Genomic DNA, 24,169 nt, shown 5'->3' on the forward strand with positions numbered 1-24,169 from the left:
CTTTTTAAGAGTTCTTACATCTTGCCTACTTAGAGTCATAGAAACTAAGCATGGTAAACTTGGCATTTTGAAAAACCATTGCCTTTTTATTGTATCCTTTTAACATCAAATTATTTGTAACACACTCCATTCCTTTGTTTCTATCCCCCACCCCCATTACGTTAGATCTTAACAGACTGGCCACAAAGTCAAATTCATAGGCAATAGAACAGCTCTACTATAGGATGTTTGTGTTCCATCAGGGAGAAATGAGTCTTTCTCTTCCGAAACAGGTTGTTGGTACCTTGAATGACATACATTGATGTCCAGAATTTGTTCAGCAGAGGGCTTCTTGTTTCACATGTTGAATGGAAATGTTAAACATATAATGCATATAGTAATACCTGTTTCCAAAAAAGTATAAATAATTTATTAAAAAATATATACACCTTGTATATTTAAGCCATATTAGAGAACAGGCTAGGATAGAATATCAAAAAAAGGTATTTACTAAAGCATTAGAAAGTCATTATAACCTACAGATAAATAAGATAGGTTTGGTCCTGTAAGATTTTTAACTACTTCAGCTACTTTTAGAACTTGCAAGTAGTCGGAGATAGAATTCAAGAGGTATTCTTGGTGTTCAGTGCTTAGCAGGGCCTCAGGGGCTGCTCCAGTTCTTGGGCGAAGGCTCTGCATCAGGGTTCAAGTCAGCCGCGTAGAAGAGCAGGAGCTTCAGCAAGTGCACTTTGTCTTGGAGCTGGGGCGCGAGCGGCTCCCCCAGTATCTGGGTCAGGCGGCTGCGGAAGGCCTCAATCTGCCTCTCCACGTCCACCGCTGTGATGTCATCCCCTTGCTGGGGCTTGGGCTTAATCCTTTTGATGATTAAGTCTTTTCGATCAATCACTGAACTCCGTAAGTGCTCTGCAAGAGGAAAAAGTCAGTTGAACTCTTCTGAACTGCTTTTTTTTTTTCCTTTATGACTTAAGTAGAAGTCCAATTTTAGTAGGCAGGGTCTGGGCAAAGACTTGACTGGTGGCTACTGGAGTACAAGCCAAAGGCCATTTAAGTATCTGTGGTCACTCCATTTCTCAAAAGTCCTTTGTTCTTGGCTTTCTGGTCCTCAAATTTTGCATACTAAAATTGTACAGATTATCATTGTCTTAGTTTTTCACCTTTGTGGATTTAAATAATGACCCTAGATTAAACAATGCAACTATACTTCAAGTTGATATAACCATTTGAAAAACACTCATGTGATTTTTTAGTATCTTCAGGGAGATTGATTCTAAGTATAAAAAGAATTGCAAAGAAATATTGAATTAGTTTCTTAGCTTGCTGTAGTGTTGGTCTGTTGTAGTAATTGTTTAAAAAAAACAGTTTTGTATATGTTGTATGATAGATCAAATAAATATATTCATGTTCAAAATAAGGGTATATATATATATTTTTTCCAGACAGCAGGTACTATTTTATTGGGCCTTGAAAGCTTTAAATACAGAAGTGGGGAGGGCTGGCAGGGGGCAGATATGGACACGCTGGCATTTGAGAATGGGCTTATCAGAAGAATCACATAATCAACAGTTGGACAGAGAGCTGGGGAGAAAGGCAATCTGGGATAGAAGTGGGGTGCCAGCTGGCAGCTGGCCTTGGGTGTCAGGATCATGCCCTACATTAGGACAAAGTCTTTCATGTTTCTGATTTGAGGACAACTTAAAAAAAAAAAAAAAAACCCGCCAAATAAAAACACAAAATCAGCTGGAACAAATTGTGGACAGCAGTGCCAGTCATCTCAGAAGACAATGGCCTGCCCTTTGACAATGGCCTTCTGCAGCAGCAGAAGAGTGACTCAGTTACAGAATAGGAAGAGAGGAAGAATTCTGAGGGAGTGGAAATTGAGGTATTGGTATGAACTTGTTTTTTTTTTTTAAAGATTTTATTTACTTATTCATGAGAGACACACAGAAGCAGACATAGGCAAAGGGAGAAGCAGGCTCCCTGTGGGGAACCTGATGCGGGACTTGATCTTAGGAACCTGGGATCACGACTTGAGCCAAAGGCAGAAGCTCAACTTCTGAGCCACCCAGGTGTTCCTGATTGTTGTTCAGGAACAAATTGTTGTTCTAAAACAAATTATGTAATTTACTAGCTCTGTCGTCAGAAGGGTCTAAAAGCTGGTACCCCAGTAGTAATCAGCATACTTAGCATCCAGATCTTGATTTCTTAATACTTTCCCTCATTCCCTACCAAGAGAAACCAGAATTTTTTTGGGAGGAGAGGCTGATTCTAGGACTATGGCAAGGAAATTACAAGGTGAACCTGGAACATCTTTTATAAGAAAGTAAGGGAGTGCTTAAAAATAGTGGGGGGAAGCACTTCTGCGCACGTACACACACATACACACAGGGGTACATGTCAAAAGAACAAGCCAGCCTGAAGAGGCCTCTTATTGGCTACATTTTGGACATGGTCATAAAAAATAATGACAAAAATGGATTATACACATTAAATTTTAAAAAGTGCCCAGTCCATAGTAAATAAAAAAGGGGAGGAAGAAGGGAAAGATCCTTTTTGCAGAAAAAGGCCAGTTAATAACTGTAGAAGCAGTGTATAACTAGAAAGTAACCACTTTCTAATTTACTCTTGGAATAACTGATTCAGGTAAGAACCATCATCAGTGGGTGCTAAAACTCTTAAGTGAAAGGCTGAATAGGATATTCACAGTCTCAAAGTTTCACTCTCTGGACTTATTAATAACGGAAGACAGCAGTGGGGAAATCTGATAGACTCTACCTTAACCAAATGATCACATTTAACATCACCAATAAGGGAACCAAACTGATATTACTGCCTCTTGCTGTCATGTACTGGGAAGGAGTGTAATCTTCAGAGTTCCTGCCGATAGGATTTAACAGGACTCTGATCACAAGAAATAATTAGACAACCCCAATTATGGGATAGGCTACAAGACAACTGGCCTGGATCTTCAAAAATGTCTGTATTATGAAAGACAAGGAAAGGGTGGGAAGTGTGTAAAAGACCAAAGAGCGTACAACAACCGAACACAATGTGTGGTATTTGGAGCCTGGCTCAAAACAAAACCAGCCACCTATAAAGGATATTACTGGGACATATTAGAGAATATTCTATGGAAGATAAATTTGTTGAGTGTGATAATGAATTGTGGTTGTATGGGAATATCCTTATCCTTAGGCCGAAGTATCTTTGGGCATGAAGGATTATGATGGTACAACTTACTCTCAACTATCAAAAAGAAATTATTTAGGTGGATCAATATATAAACCAAATGTGGCAAAATGTTAGCCAGTGAATCAACATAAAAGGTAAATGGGTGTTTACTGCACCTCTCGTTCAACCTTTCTGTAGGTCCAAAAATAAAAATACTGGGGAAAAGTAAAAGAAGTTACAAAGGTCTTCATCCAAATCCACAGATCAGCTCCAATAGGATTCTGGAAGTACAGGGAGTTCAGGCAAAGAAGCACAAGTCATGGAGAAAGCGAACGGATGGAGGAAAGCTCCGAGGACCTGCAGACTCCCAGATGCACCAGCATTCGCTAGCACATCACTTTCTTCATCTCCTCATTTATAACATGGGGACAATGGCACCTCTTCTAGCACGGTTATTAGGACTGAACTACATCTTGTCCAGAAATATGGGAAATACAGAATTAACTTATTTTTAAGCAATATGTAGTAGGTTACATTTTCAAATAATATGCTTAGTATGTTTTTCTTCAACCTTCAGGTATCTTTTCAGGTAAAGTCCCTCTAAATTCATAGCACTGGGCTTAACGATGAAGTGAAAAAAAAGTATAACAAATACACTACAGTGTCTGAAAAGGAAACAGGAAGCAAGACTGCCTTGAGATGTCCTATCAGGGCCCCTTCAACATTCAATCAACAAAAATTCCAGTGAGCACCTACAATGCATCTGGAAGTGCTCCAGTCTCTGAGACCGGGGCCCAACCCTGATGAACTGACTCTAGTTGCGGGAAGCCTAACAGTTAATTAGCCAGCAAAAACAATTACAGTTTTGGTGAGTACAATCAAAGAAATAAATCGGATGCTGTGGTAAACAGTGGTATTGGGGGATGAGGGAAGCAGCCCACTCTAGTCAGGGAGGGTCTCTGAGCTGGGACCTGAAGGATGAGAAGGAGGCAATTGTGCAAAGGTCTAGGGGGAAATGCAGGTAGGTAGTGAGAACAGCAAGTGTAAGTGCCCTGAGGCAGGAAAAAGCTTGTTTTGAGAACTAGAGATACAATGTGAGTGGTAAGGGAAAGCAGTAGCAGATGAGACTGGAAGATAGGCTGGCCGCAGGGCCATGTGGAGTTTGGCCTTTGAGAGCAAATGAAGTATCCGGAGGGTGCCGAGCCTGGAGTGTGCTCTGCTTTACTCTGCTGCTGCTGGAGACTGGGTGTAGGGGGACAAAAACCCTTCAGTAAAATGGAGTTTCTTAAGGCATATGCTACTCTGAAAAATACTAAATGACTTTGAGGAAATGGAAAGAACTGGCTGAAGAGAGGGAACGGGGAAGACTTGGGGTGGGAGCAAAGAAGGATCTGGAGTTTCCTAATGTAATAGGGGACATTCAGGCAAGTGGTGGTGGTTTCCATCCAAGCCTATCCAAGGGGAGGAACTCCTGGCCAGGGGACCTCAGCCATTTTGGTCCAGTTGGCAAGGCCTTGGATTTTCTGCTTCAGTAGGCATGAGAGGTCCTACGTCAGAGGCTACTGTGAACACTGCACAAGGCGATTTATGCAAAGGGTAGTTTGACACAATGTCATGCAAGATGTCAAGATGTTTTGCTTATTATTATTATTTATCAGGTTCCTAGGCATAACTATGATTATTATTATATTTAATTTTTATTTTAACTTAAAAAAGATTTTATTTATTTATTCATGAGAGACACAGAAAGAGAGAGAGAGGCAGAGACAAGCAGAGGGAGAAGCAGGCTCTACGCAGGGAGCCTGACATGGGACTCGATCCCGGGTCTCCAGGATCACGCCCTGGGCTAAAGGCGGCGCTAAACCGCTGGACCACTGGGGCTACCCTAACTATGATTATTATTTTTAAAGATATTTATTTATTTATTTAGAGCAGGGGGATGAGGAGAGAGGGGCAGAGGAAGAGGGAGAGAAAGAACCTCAAGCAGACTGCACGTTGAGTGTGGAGCCCAACGCAAGGCTCCATCTCACGACTCAGATCACGACCTGAGCCAAAAACCAAGAGTCCCACCTCAACTGACTGAGCTCCCCAGGCACCCCCTAAGGGAACTATTATTATTTTATCATCATCATCATCACTATAGGAATCTCCAACCCAACAGTTACACTGAGCTTTTTATCTTCTCAGCAGATTTTTCTCCATTTATGTCCGTGCCAGCAATGGCTGAAGCCTAGAGTCATACTTCAGACTCAGCCACCCAAACCCTGACAAACTGATCTTCAAAGTGCTTCTGTTCCAACCACTACCTTCCCCACTGCACTGCCCACATTCAAGCCACCATGACCCCTCCCAGGACCTTCTCAGTCCTCTGCAAAACTAAAACTACTTGCCATACCTCGGGCAGAGCAACCTTATGCAAAATCACTTTGATGGCTTCTCTTCACTCTTCAAATCAAGTTGACATTCCTTAACATGGCCCAGAAGGCCCTTCATGCCCTATCCATCTACTATTCTAGTCTCCTCTTGTACAATTCTCCCCTTGCTGTCTATATTCCAGTCTACTAGCTTGTTCTACGTTCTTTGGACTCACTAAGCAACTTCTTGCCTCAGGGACTTTGGACATGCTATTTTTTAATATCCTGGAAAACTCTGCCCTATTCACATGGTTAACACTGTTTTTTTTTTTTAAGATTTTTTTTATTTATTTATTTATTTATTTATTTATTTATTTATTTATTTATTATTTATTTATTTATGAAAGAGAGATAGCATGAGAGGGGTGTTGGGGGCGAGGGGCAGAGAGAGAGAGGGAGAAGCAGGCTCCCCATGAAGCAGGGGCAGAGAGAGAGAGGGAGAAGCAGGCTCCCCATGAAGCAGGGAGCTGGATGTGGTGCTTGATCCCAGGACCCTTCGATCACGACCTGAGCCAAAAGCACTTTCCCGACTGAGCCACCCAGGAGCCCAACCAATACTTCTTATCCAAGGTGAAGTACCACTTCTTCAGAGAGACCTTTGTGGGTCCCTCCAAAGATAGATTAGGTGCCTTTTTGTACACTTCTCCTTTCCTTGAGCATTTATTTTAATTGTAATTATATGTTATGTGATTATTTGTTTAGGGTCAATCTCTTCACAGTAAGCTCTGTGAGGGCAGGGGTCATGTTGGTCTTATTCGTTGAAGTTTTCCCAATAAGCCAGGCACACAGAAGGCATTTTGTAAATATCTCTTGCCTGGATGAATATATGAATTGAACTCATCTTGTCTGCATCTGCTTTTCTCTCCTCTCTGAACAGGGCTCTTTGTAGGAAGGCTGGGTGTCTCTCCTCAGCGTGAACTGAGGCCTGACTTCTGTGGGCCATCCTGCCTAAGCTGTCTAGCCAAGTGGAATTCAGGAAAAGTAGGTATTTTCTTCCTTTAAATACTGGATGTTTAAATTCCTAAGCATTCACAGTTTCAAAATAAGAGGTATTAATTCACAAGTGTCGGGATCCCTGGGTGGCGCAGCGGTTTGGCGCCTGCCTTTGGCCCAGGGCGCGATCCTGGAGACCCGGGATCGAATCCCACGTCGGGCTCCCGGTGCATGGGGCCTGCTTCTCCCTCTGCCTATGTCTCTGCCTCTCTCTCTCACTGTGTGCCTATCATAAATAAAATAAAATAAAAAATTAAAAAAAAAACTATTTTTTTTTAATTTTTATTTATTTATGATAGTCACAGAGAGAGAGAGAGAGAGAGAGGCAGAGACATAGGCAGAGGGAGAAGCAGGCCCCATGCACCGGGAGCCCGACGTGGGATTCGATCCTGGGTCTCCAGGATCGCGCCCCGGGCCAAAGGCAGGCGCCAAACCGCTGCGCCACCCAGGGATCCCCCCAAAAAAAAAAAAAAAAAGTTTAAAAAAAAAAATTCACAAGTGTCAGGAGAGCTCATGGCATAAAGCAATTTGCAACTTTGCTGAGGCTCAAACTTGAGCTGCATGGCTATGGAGCTGGGGTATGGTGGGATTGATTCTCTCGGCCAGAGAAGGCGAGCTCAGTGGGTGGCCCAGCATCTCTGCCTCTGTGGGGCTGCTTTGCTTCCTTTGGAAATATTTACAGAAGATGGGGCTTCAGCATATACTTCTCCCCAAGGTCAAGGGTTTGTACAGAAGTAATTTCACCATATACAGAGAGTTTCTAATGAGGGGTTGGAAATTCCTGAGATTCTATCCCTCTAATCTCCCCTAATGATTCCCTCTAGCATCTTTTTGCTGCACACAGACTTTTGGCAGCAGACCTGGGTTGGAATCCTGGCTCTGCACCTACTTTTCTCTCAGCCTTTGTTTCCTCATCTATAAAAAGGGGATGATACTCACCCTACCCTCACGGGGTTATTGGGTTACAAATGTCTGGGTATGCGAACTTACCTAGTCTGTCTTCTTCTCTTCCCCATGCTAACACGTTCCCCTAAGCAAAGCTTAGGCTCCCCATCCTCCTCCCTTCTCTCACCCATGGTACAACTCAGGCTGACCCCAAATGTCTTCCACAATGTCCTCAGACCACTTGCAGAGGGCAGAGGTGACTTAAGAAGCCCTTATGGTAAAAAGCCTACTAACAAGGATACTGACCATTTCAGGGTACCATTTAGCTGTCTTTGGAGGACATTGTTTCCAAACTATTGGTTCTAAATACTTTTTTCTACCTCTTAACTCTCAGTTTCCAAAGAAAGTGGAGAGAATGGTAAGGATAAAATAGCGCTGGAACACACCTCATTTATTCTTGGTTAATATACACTAGTCTAAGGCTTTCCTCTCCCTTGTTAGAAGCATAAAAAGATTCTGGAATGAAAGTGGGTCCCATTTCCATCTTAAGTCACTATTGCCCAAGGCCCAGCTATATTCCCTGGGAAGCAAACCAGAAGTAAATAAGGAGTGTTAAGGTGAACTTTAAGTAAAATCAGGCTGCTTTAATATTAAACTTTCTGTTTGATCTCCAAAAGAACAATTATGTAAACCTTGACGAGGCTACATATAACAGGGAATCTGCCTTTGGGGCTTTGTTCTGAGAAGGACATGTAGCTTTCTTTGAGGGTTCTAAAAAATACACAAACTACACAACCACATATCTCATGGTGTTGACGACACACTTTGAAGTTTTAGTTACAGGAGCCTGAAACATAAGATATTTTGTAGCCTACTCCTGGTGGGCAAAGAAGCAGCCTGAGATTCAACTACCACGGACTGAGTCCTCACTATTTTTTCTCCCATCTGTTAACAATCAGTGTTGGAAATTCTATTTTACTGTCCCCACTTCATAGAAGAAAGTGAGGTTTAGAGACATAAAGTTAGCAGAGTAAGTGGTGGAGTTGGGATTCGAACCCATATCTGTCTTAAATTCAGTGTTTGTTTTTTATTTCTCTACAATAGCTTCCTCAGTTCCAGACCCGAGAGGGGATAAAGGCCATTGTACCTTCCCCAGTGGCATTACTGAGCTAAAATTAACCTCAACATGATCATGGCAAGTAAATATAAAATTTGTCTTATATATACATTTATATATTTACATATACTTATGTATAAATATGTACTTTCCCTCCTACTATTTCAGAGGGAGTAGACCATTGTGTCCTCTACCTTCTAGTACTTCAATCTGGATTTCCTAAGACTGAGGACATTTATTTTCATAAGCCAGGATCATTATCAAAAATAGGACATTAAATATTAGTTTAATACTATGATCTAATCCATTGAAATTTCACCAATCATTTCAGTAACATACTTTATAGCTTCTTTTCCCTGGTTCATGAGCTCATCCAGGATCATGTTTTACAATTAGTATTAATGTGCTTTAGTTTGTTTCTAATCTGGAACAGTTTCTTAGTCTTTTATTTTTTTTAAATATTTTATTTATTTATTCATGAGAGACACAGAGAGAGAGAGAGTCAGAGGCAGAGGGAGAAGCAGGCTCCATGCAGGGAGCCTGACGTGGGACTTGATCCATGGTCTCCAGGATCACACCCTGGTCTGAAGGCAGCGCTAAACCCATGAGCCTCCCGGGCTGTCTGTCTGTCTGTGTTTTTAAGACATTGGCACTTTTGAAGAGTACAGCCCAATTATTTTGTAAAAGGTCTCTCCGGGTGAATTTGTCTGGTGTTTCCTTGTGATTAGATTCAGGTTATGGATTTTTGGCAAGAGCACCTAAGTGATGATGTGTCCTTCTCAGGGCATCACATTAAGAGGAATATGTTTTCTCCCCTAAAAAGTTACTATTCTGGAGGGCACCTGGGTGGTTCAGTTGGTTAAGTGCCTGACTCTTGGTTTCAGCTCAGCTCATGATCTCAGGGTTGTAGGATGATTTCCACTTTGGGCTCCATGCTCAGCAGGGAGTCTGCTGGAGATTCTCTCTCCCTCTCTTGCTCCCATTCCCCCTGCTTGTATGTGCTCTCTTGTTCTCAAATAAATAAAAATAAATAAATAAATAAATAAATAAATAAATAAATAAATAAATAAATAAATAAATCTGCAAAGAAAGTCACTATTTTTCCTTTTAGAATTAATAATTACATCAGTTTTCCCAAGGGCCTTATTAATCTTTGGCTAATAAAATCATTCTCATTTGAAGCGGCTATTCTATTACCCTCGTCAGTATTTACTTCCTGAACATTAATTAGTCTAACTTTCCTGGATCCTCCTTGATCACTGGCTTTGCCTGGGACTTAAGGAAAGCCACTTTCACAGACTTTAGAGTATCTTACAGCTTCTGCAAGATGTATGCTACGCTTTTACCTTGCCACTGATTTGCTCTGGATTTGTATCATATTGACAGATGTTTACAACGTCCATAGCCAATGAACAAATGACCCGACAGACACTCTGCAATGATGGGCCAGGGTAAGATGCCAGGGCTAATCAGGTCATTGCAGAATACTTCTCACGGTATGATGACTTCTGTTTACCTATACAACTTAATAATTGCAAGGACCACTGTATTATCTGCCATAACAAAAATATGTGAATTCTTCTGTTTTGTAGCAGTGATTCCAAACATGCCATTCTTTGTTCCTTATAGCTATAACCAAGGAACGATGCTTTACTTCGGCTAACAAATTAGAATCCCCCACATAACTTCAATTCATAATAATGGCCATTGTGAGACTACCATACAATCTTGTTTGTAAACAAATTACCTCTTAACACATGCTTACCTCTTAACACATGCTGATAACTGGATAACAGGAACTGCAGGTGCTCAACCAGTTCGTCCCAAGTCTGCCACTGGGTTTTATCCGACTGCGGAGAAGTGAAAGCAATTGGTAGGAGGTGCTCTCTTCAGTTACATGCTCAAGGGTGAAGGGGAAGGTGTTCTAGGCCTGACTGAGGCGGGGAAGCATGTACCTGACACTTGAGCAGTGATGTGGAATTGTTCAGAAAGTAGAGGGCCTGGGCCAGAGATAAGGGCAGGCGGGTGGGCGTCTCACAGCTGTGGAGGAATATGATTTCTAACACTTTGCAGCGCAGAAGGTGGCTTTCCATGGTAGTAAAGAACATCTCCCTGTGTGGAGAAGAGAAAGAGGGCTAACCATCACCACTATCACTTTAAGGTAACATATACCACAATTCCCCCTGAAAGCTCTAATGTTTGCCCTAAAACAGAGATAGCTAAGAAGGAATATGATAGATGCCTACATATTCACAAGAAGCTTGTGAAGGAGGCAGAGGTGGATTTGTTCATGAATTAACAACTGCCAGAAAGAGGGAAAAGTCTTTGATACTTGGAAAAGTTTAGGACACATTAAAAAGAGTAAGTTCATATTGTAAGATAATTAATACTGAGAATAAATCTTTCTAAATGTCCACAATGTTCCAGATACTGTTTGGCACAGCAACTATGAAGATACACCAAATAAGGCATTTCTCTCAAAAAGCTGATTGTTGAATAGAGGCAAATGTATGCAGTGGGGACCTAAATAAAATGCAGGGCCAGTGCACCTGTATGTGAGCTGCCTGTGGTGCTCCAGAGATACACACAGGAGAGAGTACATTTGGTCAGGGGACCTCGTGTAGCCTTCTAACGGAGGAGGAGGCATGGGACAGTGGTCTAGCAGGAGCAAAAAAGCTCAAGGCAGGAGGCATTCCACCAGAGGGGGAAAAACCTGGACAAAAAGAAAGAAGTAAAAAGTACACAGCTGTGGGCATTGCAACTTCTTAAATTTCAAGTCTAGGACTTGAGAGTTGCAGAGGGACTCTTGCCTTTGACTTTGTCACTCTGCCTAAAGCAGGGCTTGACCAGCAAAGGTGGACTGGAGCATATTCAGAGTCTCAGAGAAGGAGAGCTACAAAGCTGCAGTTGTGCTTCAGGAAGGTTAATCTAGCTCATTGTTCTATGGTCTTTTTTTTTCTTTTTCCTTAAAGTAGGCTCCACACCCAGCGTGGAAACTGAACCCCCGACCCGAGATCAACACTTGAACTGAGATCAAGAGTCAGTTGCCTAACGGACTGAGCCAGCCACGTGGCTCATTGTTCTAAAAGCAATGTCAGCTTCCCAAAAGAATGTTATAAATCTCAGATGCACAGATTGTATTTCTGGACTTCCTGAAAGTGTTAGCTTATAGGTTTCTTTGTCAGTCCTTGTCAGGTCTGTTGGTTAGAGCAGTTCTGGAAGCAGATAGCTTGTGAACAGATGAGGTGCAGCAATGAGGAACAAAGCTACCCTCAATCCAAGAGGTTTTTCTCCTACAACATCTTGCCCCTTTGTAGTTTTGCAACATTTGGAAAAATAGGAAGTTCTTCACTGCCATTTATAAAAATGATAAATCACAAAGTATCTATTCATTTTTCTTTTCTCCCTTTCCTTTTGTTTTTGCACCAGGTACATATATTATTCGTATAAAAGCAAAGTTTATAAAGCAAAATGAAAAATTTTAACCTTTGCCTTACTATTCAAAAATATTCTTTATTTTTAAAAAGATTTTATTTCTTTATTAGAGAGCACAAGCAAGGGAGAGGCAGGCAAAGGGAGAGGGAGAAGCAGACTCCCTGCACAGCAGGGAGCCTAGTGTAGGACTCAATCCTCAATCCTAGGACCCTGTGATCATGACCTGAGCCAAAGGCAGATGCTTAATCCACTGAGCCATCCAGGCACCATATTCAAAAGTTTTAAAGTCTATAATATTTGTGAAACTCCATTTTATCTCTTTAGTGATTTGAAAATCATTTTATACCTTCTCTGACAAATTTTATTCTTTTTTTTAAAAATTTTATTTATTTATGATAGCCACACAGAGAGAGAGAGGCAGAGACACAGGCAGAGGGAGAAGCAGGCTCCATGCACCTGGAGCCCGATGTGGGATTCGATCTCGAGTCTCCAGGATCGCACCCTGGGCCAAAGGCAGGCGCTAAACCGCTGCGCCACCCAGGGATCCCTATTCTTTTTTTTTTTTTTTTTAAAGATTTATTTATTTATTCATGAAAGACACAGAGAGAGAGGCAGACACATAGGCAGGCTCCCCCCACGGAGCCTGATGTGCGACTCGATCCTGGATCCTGGGATCACGCCCTGAGCTGAAAGCAGAAGCTCAACCACTGAGCCACCCAGGTGTCCCTCTTCTCTTTTTTTAAGTAGGCTCCATATCCAGTGTGGAGCCCAACACAGGACTTGAACTCACAACCCTGAGATCAAGACCTGGACTGAGATCAAGAGTCAGATGCTTAATTGACTGAGCCACCTAGGTGCCCCACAAGTTTTCTTCTTTGATGCAAGGAACTCCAAATGATTACACTTGCAAGATATTCCCCAAATTCTTTTTAAGTCCAATTTCTAGTGGCATTTGAGTGGCTCAGTTGGTTAAACACCCAACTCTTGGTTTCAGCTCAGGTCAGGATCTTGTGGGTCATGGGACTGAGTCCTGCATCAGGCTCCATGCTCAGAGGGGAGTCTCAGGCAGACTTATGTGCACTCTCTCTCTCTGAAATAAATAAATAAAATCTCTTTAAAAAGTCAAATTTCTACTCTGTATTTGGCCTATTTCTCTCACAACACAGTTTTCCTATTCAATAACCTTTTATTTCAAACTGTATCTTCTCTTCTAATTTTGTTTCTAGGGCCTGTGTTTGTCTTGCTTTTATAATCCACAGGTGGCAAACTCAGAAATATACAAAAGATAAAAACATAATTTTAATGCATTGGCCATAGTAGGAAATGGAGGTACAATATCTATTGCAATTGATATTTGAATTTCAAAAACAAGATATAGAGGAAGGTCAACATCTAGATTCATAGAACACCTGGTATTGGATTTACCCTCCTGTCATTAACAATTATAAAACTGGAGAAATATATGCAATAACTATTTTCAGGCGTTGGACAAGCTGCTTCAAAGTACTGTTATTCTTTTTTTAAAATATTTTATTTATTTATTCATGAAAGACACACAGATAGAGGCAGAGACACAGGCAGAGAGAAGCAGGCTCCACGCAGGAAGCCCGATGCGGAACTCGATCCCGGAACCCCGGGATCATACCCTGAGCCAGAGGCAGACACTCAACCACTGAGCCACCCAGGCATCCCCAAAGCACTGTTATTCTTAAAAGAAGGGAAACAAAAGTGGTAAACCCCACATTTATCCCAGATTTCTTATGGGGGACATTTTCTAACTAAGGCAGAGGAAAATATGGGCCCCAAACACAAAGCAGTAGGCTTGCTGGGCAGAGCAGAGACTGGCAGTCAGGACAGCTGAGGTGGCTGGAACTTGTGTTGGAGGAGAAGGAGTTTAAGAAATGTGTGTAAAGGGGACCTTGGCACATGTGCAGGAAGAAGCTCAAAAAGCTGAGAAAGAATAGCAACTGGAGGGTTGTGAGCTGATTGGAGATTCTGGAGATTTCCCAATGCTGAGATACACTGGGGTTTCAATGAGCCAGAGTGGAGAGACCTCACTGAACATCCTGGGCCTTCATTTGAGACCCCAAAAGGACTAGCCTCAAGACTCAAGCCCTTTAATAAGGTCTGCTTTAGAAGCACCCTTACAAATGCTAGAAACAACCCTCAGCAGGAAAAAGCTAATCTGCCAACAAATCAATTAAATAGCAGAATAAAACTCAATACTCTTTAAAAAAAACAGGCAGCATTCATAATGTCCAGCAAACAGCAAAAAATTATTAGACATAGGAAAAAGTGGGAAAATATGATTCATAACCAGGAGCAAAATGTCCAGAGAAACAAAGTCCAGTGACGTTAGAATTAGTAGACAAGGCCTTTAGAACAGCTATTATAAATGTTCAAAATTAACCAACCAACCAATCAACTAAGATGTATATAGTGAGTGACTAGGTGGGGAATATCAGCAAAGAGAGACAGAAACTATAAAAAATGAAATAAATGGAAACTCCAGATCTGAAAAATATAATATTTGAAATGGGAAGAAAGAAAAAAAAAAAAAAAAGACCATCAGATAGGCTTAATAGCACACTGGGCACTGTGAAAGCAAAGGTCAGGGATCCTGAACTCTATCCAAACTGAAATAGAGAAAAATGTCAAGAAAAAACAAAGCAAATAGAAAACATCAGAACCTTGCTGATCTGTGAAACAGTGGCAAGCAATTCAACATACATGCACTTGAATCCCCAGAATAAGATGAGAGTTTGGGGCAAAAAAATTATGGTCAAAATGTTTCAAAATTTGATGAAAAAAACCAACTCACAGATTTAAGAAGCTTAGTAAACCCCAAGCAGGATAAATGTAAATAAAATCACACGTAGGTATCATAACCAAATTGTTGAAAATCAAAAATAAAGCAGCCAGAGAAAAAAGACCCATGGACATAGAGGGGAACAATAGTTAGATATTCTAATAACTTTACATTGGTAAACCAGGAGAAAATGGAACATCTTTAAAATAAAGAAAAAAAATACCTATCAACCTAGAATTTACATCAAGTAAAAACGCCATTCCTCATTGAAGGCATAAAAACATTTTCAGATAAAAGCTGAGAGGATTTCTTACAAGTAAACCTGCACTACAAAAAGTACTTTAAAAAGTAAGTTCTTTGGGTGGATAAGAAATGACACCAAATGGAACTTGAATTTTTAAGAAAGAACACCAGAAATGGTAACTGTGTGGGTCCCGTGTATGTTTTTTTTTTTTGTAATACCATCAAGCAATTAACTCAATTCTGGCACTCTCTACCTGAAGACATCATCAGATCCCACAGGTCTCTGGGCTTGGTCCTATGAGACTCCCTCCCTCCTGACTTCAGATGCCACTCTCACATTGAGATTGTCATCTGTGTTTCTGGATGACTGACTGTAGATCAGAGGTTCCCAGGTCTCTCTCCTCAGATTCAATTAATTTGCTAGAGCAGTTCATAAAACTAAAAAAAAAAAAAAAAAAAAAATTACTTACTAGTTTACCAGTTTTTATAAAGGGACAGGAACAGCCAGATGGAAGAGATGTATAGGGTAAGGTATGTGGGAAGGGGTGAAAAGCTTCCAAGCTCTCTGAGGCTGTCATTCTCCCTGTGTTCACTGTACTGTGAGCTTCCAGAGCCCTGTCTTCTTGGGTTTTTATGGAGGCTTCGTTAGATAGGCATGGTGGATTAAATCACTGATCATTTGTGATTCAACTCAATCCCCAGACCCTCTCACCTCCTTGTAGGAGTGGATGGGGTAGGAGTTGGGGGGTTGGGACAAAGTTCCTGGACAACCAGCTCCCACTCTTACCCTAGGGACATTCCAAAAGTCACCTCATTAACATAATAAAAAACACTTTTCTCTCTTCTCACTTAGGAAGTCCAAGAGTTTTAGGAGCTCTGTGCCAGAAATGGGATGAAGACTAAATATATATTTCTTAGTATAAATCACAGTATTGTGGTGTGTAAATAAAAAGACCCTCCCCACATCATCTCTTAAATTTATTTTAAAAACAAGTAGGGGGCAGCCCGGGTGGCTCAGTGGTTGGTTTAGCGCCACCTTCAGCCCAGGGCCTGATCCTGGAGATCCAGGATGGAGTCCCACGTCAGGCTCCCTGCATGGAGCCTGCTTCTCCCTCTGCCTGTGTCTCTGCCCCTCTCCCTCTCTCTGTCTCTCATGAATAAATAAATAAAATCTTTAAAAAAAAAAAAGATGGGTTTATATTTTAATAAATAATTAATTAATGAACTGAATGCTTTCCCCCAGATCATTAAAAAAGGCAAAGATGTCTGCATTTACCACTGCTATTCAATATAGTTGTGGAAGTTCTAGCCAGTGCAAAAAGGCAAGAAGAGGAAATAAAAGGCATAAAGATTCTAGAAAGGGAGAAATAAAACTATCCCTGTTTGCAGATGACACAGTGACACACATCTGTGTAAACAAATCCCAAGGAATCTTAGCACAAAACTATTATCCATAAAAGGAAAAGTTGCTAAGTTGTATTCTATAAACATTTAAAACTTTTGCTCTGTGAAAGATCTTGTTTAGAGGCTGAAAAGACAAACTACAAAATAGTAGAAAATTCTTGCAAACCACAGATCTGACAAGAAAGTAGTATCTAGAATACAGAAAGATTCTCAAAACTCAACAGTAAAAAAGCAAACAATCCACTTAGAAACTGAAAAAAAAGAGACATTTCAGTAAAGTTACACAGATGGCAATAAGCACATGAGAAGATGTTCAAATTCATTAGCCATTAGGGAAATAAAAATGAAAATCATGAGATATCACCATAACCTATTAGAATGGCTAGAATAAAAAAGAGTGGCAACACCAAATGCTGGCCAGGATGCAGAGAAGTGGATCACACATATGTTTTTGGTGAGGATGTAAAATAGTACAGCCAGTTTGGTATTTCTTAAAAACTAAACATGCAATTAACATATGATACAAAAATCATACTCCTTGGTGTTTATTCCAGAGACATGAAAACTTATGTTCAGATGAAGATTTATGTGAAATATATGAATATTTATAGCAGCTTTATTCCTAATAGTCCTAAACTGTAAAGAAATAGATATCCTCAATGGTAGTTAAAAAGAAAAATCCATGGTACATTCCCACCATGAAATACTATTCAGTAATAAAAACTGATTAACTATTGATACACATAACAACCTGAGTGAATCTCTAGGGAATTATACTGAATGAAAAAAGCTAACCCCAAAAGGTTATATACTGTATAATTCCATTTATAAAATATTCCTGAAATGAGAGGTGCTTGGGTATGTAAAGGGACCCTTGCAGAAAGATGCTCAGTGGGTTAAGCGTTTGCCTTGGTCTCAGGTCATGCATTGGGCTCCTTGCTCAGCAGGGAATCTTCTGCTTCCTCTGCCCCTCATCCTGTTTGTACTCTCTCTCTTTTTCTCTCTCAAATAAATAAATAAAATCTTAAAAAAGGATTCTTGAAATGGCAAAAATATAAAAACGGAGATCAGTTTACCTGCCAGGGGTTAAGAAAACATAGGGTGGGGGTGGGTAGTGTGTATGCCTATAAAATGGCAACGTGAGTAATCCTTGTGGTGATGAAAAGGCTCTGTATCTTGGCTTGTATCAATCTTGATATGCTGGCTGTGATAATGCACTATAGTTTTGCAATATATTTATCACTGGGGAAACTGTAAAGAGTATATGGGATCTCTCTGTATTATTACTTATAATTAGTGCAAATACATAATTATGTCAAAATGAAATTTTAATTATAAAAAGCTAAGAGCTGGGGCACCTGGGTGACTCAGGGGTTGAGTGCCTGCCTTGGCTCAGGTCGTGATTCCGGGGTCCTGGGATTGAGTCCCACATAGGAGCCTGCTTCTCCCTCTATGTCTCTGCTTCTTTCTCTGTGTCTCTCATGAATAAACAAATAAAATCTTAAGAAAAAAAAAAAGCTAAGAGCCAATAGGAAAATACAATGAAATAATAGAATACTTAATCCAAAAGAAGGCAGAAAAAGAGGTAAAAATGAACAAAGGACAAAAGAGACAAGTAGGAAACAAAAAGCAAGATGACAGATATAAAACCAACAATTAAATGTAAATAGAATAAGTAACTCCCATTAAAAGGCAGGGATTATCAGCTGACTAAAAAAATCCAGATTATATTATATTTACAACAAATATACCTTTTTTAAAAAAAATTAACTTTTTGTTAGACTCCTAGAAGAGTTGCAAGAATAGTACAAAGAATTCCCAAACACCCTTAATACTTTTCACCAAATGCTTATCACATCTTCTTTATCCTTCCCTCTGTTTTTCAATTTTCTTCTCTGAACTTCTTGAGAGTAAGTTGCAGACATCATGCCCATTTACCCCTAAATACTTCACTGTATAATTCCTAAAACAAGGACATTCTCTTAGATAACTAGATACAATGATCAAAATCAGGAAATTAATTTTATTGCAATGCTATTATATTATCCAAGAACTTTAATCAGATTTTTTCATTGTCCTCATAATGCTATTTATAGCAAAAGAAAATCACAGATTACACATTGCATTCAGTTGACTGTTTTTGCAAGTCCTTTGACTTTGAACTGGGACAGTTCCTCAACTTCATTTTGTCCTTCATGACATTGACATTTTTTAAAAGTGCAGGTCAGTTTTTTTCATAGACTATTTGTCATTTGGGATTTGTCTGATATTTCTCCACAATTAGATTGAGGTTATGCATTTTTGGGCAAGAGTATTGCAAGAATTATATTGTTTTTCTCAGTGCATCATATGAAAAGACATACGATGCCAACTTGTCTTATTGTTAATGCTAACTTTGAACACTTAGTGACTAAGGTAATGCCTCCACTCTAAAGTTATTATTTTCCCATTATAATTAATGAATATCTTATGGCAATATACCTTGAGATTATGAAAATACCTTGATACTCCAGAAACTTTCACCATTTTAATATTCATTCATACCTGAATTAACTATTATGATGGTTGTCAAGTGGCATTTTTTCCTAACTCATTGTTTCTTTTTACATTTATTAGTTGGCTTTCAACTGTAAGGAAGAACATCCCTTCTCTTCCTTCCTTCTTGACAGTATTAGAATCATAGATTCTTATTTTATTTAATAGTTACAGTCTTTTACTCTCAATATTTATTTTGATGCCTAAATTATCCCAGATTTGGTCAGTAGAAGCCCTTTAACCTACCATGTTCTGAACATCCTTTGAACATTTCCTTACTTCCTGGCACAAGATGTTCCAGGTTCATCTTGTATTTTTCCCTACCTTAGCTGTGCAATCATCCTCTTCTTCAAGAAACTCTGGTTTCTTTTACTGTAAATTGGTATTTAGAAACAAATGTCTGGGTACTAGGTGAGCTTATTGCTACTAAGGTGTAATTATTTCTATGTTCTCTCAGTGGGTAGAGGTAGGAAAAAGATGTATGAATACACACACATCTATATCTATTCCTTTATCTATCTATATTTGTTAGAAACCACAAGTTCATACTGATACCTCCAATTCCAATCTAGCACCACAGGGCTCCTTCTATCCTTTCCCCTTTTCATATGTGTAACTCTCTTCTCTGACCATAAGAAACTTGGCTTTCATTATCCACAATACATTTATTTGTTTAATCCTAGAATACACATAAGATAGTTTTTGAATTGTTAACTCATACCTCTGTGAAAAAGAATCTACTAACTAGAGTTCAATATTTATTTACAGTTCGTTTTCTCTTTAGCCTGAGAGTATTTAGTCCAAATACTATGTTTTAAATTACTCGGACAGATTAGTGGTTGCCAGGGATTGGGGAAGATGGATGGTGTGGCCATAAAAGGAAAGGGATCCTTGTGGAGATGAGACAGTTCTGTATATCTGGATTGTGCTGATAGTTACATGAATCTACATGTGATTGCATTGCACACAAATGAGTGCATATAAAATGGGTGAAATCTGTATATGTTCTATGGATTGTACCAATGTTAATTTCCTGTTAGTGATATTGTACTATAGTTATGTAAGAGGTAATCACTGGAGGAAAACAGAGTGAAAGATACATAGGACCTCTCTGTTTTGTTTTTTGCAGCCTCCTATGAATCCATAATTATTTAAAAATAAAAACTGAAAAAAAAGTTACTTGGGCTTGTTCTCCCTCACACCCCTTCCTTCTCTCCAGTTATGTTATTAAAACACAGGTTAATTTGTATCTGTATTCCATCTTAGGCCCTCCCTTGTTGATATATCTTTCAACTCTCTTGTTAACTTATTTTCCTTTTTTGAGAATATAAAACATTAATGTGGTTCCTAAAGTTTTAACTATACAAAGAAGTATACTTGGAAGTATTATGCCACCAACACCACCACTAGTATTACTCTGGCCTACATTTTCTTCTTTTCAGCCCATTCCCAGCCATTCCCTGTACATAAGCAATTTGATTAGTTTGCCATTTATCTTAACTTGCCATTTATCTTAACTTTTTTGACAAATGAGGATAATCATGTACATTTAAAAATTTCTCCCTTCTTACAAAAAGATACATATACTTACTATGCATACTCTTTTGTATTTTGCTTTCTTAACAATATATTTTGGAAATCAGCTCAGTAATTTTGCTCCTACTTTTAATTTTTATTTTTTTATAGCTGTTTAATATTCCACTGGGTAGATGTACTACAGCTATTCAGCCACTGCCCTATGTATGGGCTTTTGGGTTGTTTCTAATATTTTACAATTACAAACAATGCTGTAATGAATATCCTACATATCGTATTTTCATACTGTTAGAAGTGTGTCTTCAGGGCAAATTCCTAGAAGTCAGATTGTTGAGTCGAGAGGTAAATATACACTTAGTTTTGTTAGATATTGCAAAATTCCTGATAGATTTGTACCATTTTGCATTACCACCAGCAATGTGTGAGTACTTGGTTTCTTAAAACTTCTCTAATGGAGTGTATTTATTGTACCTCAAAATTCTATTTGGATAGGTGAAAAATGGTATCTCACTGTAGTTTTTAATTTATATTTCTCTAAATATGAGTAAAGTTGAACATTATAAGAAAATGAAATTACAGATCAATATTTTTTGTAAACACAGATGAGAAAGCCCTTAACAAAATATTAGTAAGTGGAATCTGTCAATACACAAAAAGGGTAACATATCACAACCAAGTACAATTTTTTAATTCCAGAATGAAGGTTGGTTTAACATTAGGAAATTAATCAATGTAATTCATCACATCAATGGAATAAAGAAGAAAAATTATGATTATCTCAATAGATGCAGAAAATATATTTAACAAATTTCAATACCTATTCTTCATAAAAGGACTCCACTCAATAAACTAGAAATAGAAGGAAGCTTCCTCAATCTGATAGAGGACCCCTATGAAACATCTACAGCTAACATTACACTTAATGGTCAAAGACTGAATGTTTCCCCAAAGATCAGGGATAAGGCAAGGATGTCTGCTCTTACTACTTCTCCAACATTCTGTTGGATTACTAGTCCATATAATAAGGCAGGAAAAAGAAGCAAAAGGAATATTGATGGGAAAGGAAGATGTTAAACTTAAATGTTTTTATTTGTAGACAATATGATTGTGTATATAGAAAATCCCAAGAAAACTGAAAAAAAATTCCCAGTAGATATAATAGGTGAATTTAGCAAGGTTGCAGGATTTGTATATACTATCAATGAACCATTGGAACATGATAGGTCACATGGTTATGCATTTGTCAAAACCCATGGAATATTTGTGTAAATTAGTTATACAATTTAATTGTATGTAACGTATATCTGAACTTAAAACAATTTTAAATAAATCAAGGTAAAGGCTATATAAATTATATTCTAGTATAATCTGGGTGATTGCCAATTTGCCCATTCTGAGTTTTAAAATAGGATCAGGCTTTATTTAAATTATTTTTGTCAATGTTAAGTCTAAATGTGTTTATAGTTACCCATTCCTTAGATTTCCCATCTCTCATAAGAATCTGGGCTTAAATGAATGAATGGTATGGGATTTGGACCCAAACGAAATAATCCTGACAAAGTGATAGAGCAAGCATGACATTTATGTACACTTCTTTTGATCTGACTACTATAACATATGGACTTCTTTGAATACTGAACTTGGGATTAAAAAGTCCTGGCTTTAAATATGTATGAATCTAATTAGCTGTGTAACTTTGGATTAATTATTTCCTTATTTTGAGTATTTTTCTCACTTGCTAAATAGGGAGAATAACATCATAGTTTCATGAAAATATAACAGACAATTACAGGCACATTGCAGGGACCCAATAAATGTTTTTCTTAACCTTAGTGGGGTACTTTTATTAAATCTTGATTACAGCACTATTTGATTTGACATTTTATTCTAATAGAAGAACCAGAACTGTATAATAGTCTTAGCTGCCAACTGGGAGTTTAGGGGTTAGGCATGAGAAGTCAGACATAGAGCTGATGGAGATAATTTCCCCAAGGGTTACAATGGCTCTCTCATGGTTATTTCCTGTGCTAGCAACTATTCATGAATTCATATTCATTCATTTATTTTTTTCCTCTAGATTCTAAAATTACTGGTTAAAAGGAGGAATTGTTGGTCCTAGCCAAGAACTCTATTTCTTTATCCCCTCCTAAGGGAAAGCTTTACTAATTCATGCTTAGAGAAACTGAATTTTTAATTCTTACTCTCTGGGCTTTTTCTACAGGTCCAACTGTTGTCATTCTTGGCTCACCTCTTCTTCCCCTAATAGTGGACATGCCTACTTCATTCATCAAGCCTCTAGTGAACATTTATATCAGGCTCTATGGTTGAGGATCAGGGAATAGCTGAACCTTGAGGGATGAGTAAAGTTATTAGCCAAATGAATTAAATAAGAAACTGTAGGCTCCAGTTATGGTATCCTACCTATTTCAAGAACCTATGCCTTAGTTGCACATAATTCATTGAGAACCTTTTTTTTTCCCAAAAGGTTAAAGAGACAGGAACTATCTCTCCACCTCTTTTTTTTTTTTTCCCCCAATTTAACTACTGCTCAGAATTTTCTTTTGAAATTCTGTTCCCAGGGGTACCTGGGTGGTACAGTTGGTTGGGCATCTGACTCTTGGTTTTGGCTTAGGTCATGATCCTGGAATCATGGGATTGAGTCCCAAGTTAGGTTCCACACTTAGTGTGGAATCTGCTTGAGACTCTCTCTCCCTCTGCCCCTCACCCCTACTCGCTCTTCTCTAAAATAAATAAATCGTAAAAAAAAAAAAAAAAAAAAAAAAAGACATTCTATTCCCAGAACATAAGACAGAAACAAAACTAAGACTCACCTCTGACTCCTCTCAGGAATGTCCAGCACAAACCCAAACATCATCTCAGCAATTTTATTGGAGCTGCAGGTGGGGGTCCTGTCTACCTCTACGGCTATGGACAGCATCCTTTGCAGCTGACACACAATCCTGTGTCCAGAACATAGAATACAAGTGAGTGGGAGAATGTGGCAAAGAGCCACCCTGCTAGTTGAGAGGTCCCCTCCCGTCTATGAAAAGATCTTGTAAAGCACATACTAGGTCAGAAAGAACTACTCAAGCTATCAGCATGCTTTTATTTAGCAATTTCACCTACCTGAATCCCTTTTGCCAGATCATACTATCTGAACCTCTCAGAACTTGTGGTTGAGCTGTAAAAGCAAGCTCCTTTTAAATTCAAAGATAGAAACATTTGATCTTAAGGATCTAGATAGCTTTAAGGATCTAACTTATAACTTCTCTATTTTCCAGATGAAGAAACGGGTCCAGGATGACTATTAGTCACTTGAACTTCTTTGATACAGGAGAAAATACATATTTACCATATGATTTTCCTGTCACTGATTCCTTTACAATTATCTTTTACAAAGTTCAGTCTCAGAACTTCAGCTGGTGGACTTTGACCCTCTCTCCCATCAAGACCTAAATGTGGGAGAAAGCCAGGCTGGTAAGGCAAAAAGAATTTAGGCTTTCCCTCAGAAAGGTGGGCCTGGCCTGAAGTCAGCCTTTTTTAACATGCATTTTTATTTGTGATGGAAGAAAGGGCTCTGTTTTCAGAAAATCTTCAGCTAGTAACACAATAGGTGGGCCAGGGGCTTTG

At 39.1% G+C, this 24,169-nt stretch overlaps 1 protein-coding gene across 1 annotated transcript in view; it reads right to left on the bottom strand.

The window, feature by feature from the left end:
* Positions 1-59: 59 nt before the first annotated feature.
* Positions 60-24,169, bottom strand: part of SIMC1 (SUMO interacting motifs containing 1) — a 77,249-nt gene continuing 53,139 nt past the window's right edge. The window contains exons 7-10 of the mRNA XM_038534700.1: positions 23,371-23,499; positions 10,533-10,689; positions 10,343-10,427; positions 60-903 (exon numbers count right to left, since the gene is read on the bottom strand). Of these exons, the coding sequence (XP_038390628.1) occupies positions 641-903; positions 10,343-10,427; positions 10,533-10,689; positions 23,371-23,499 (634 nt within the window). The 3' untranslated portion in view covers positions 60-640. The remainder of the gene's footprint in view (positions 904-10,342; positions 10,428-10,532; positions 10,690-23,370; positions 23,500-24,169) is intronic.

Source organism: Canis lupus, chromosome 4 (assembly GCF_011100685.1).
Source record: "Canis lupus familiaris isolate Mischka breed German Shepherd chromosome 4, alternate assembly UU_Cfam_GSD_1.0, whole genome shotgun sequence".
In the NCBI taxonomy this organism is placed as follows: domain Eukaryota; kingdom Metazoa; phylum Chordata; class Mammalia; order Carnivora; family Canidae; genus Canis; species Canis lupus.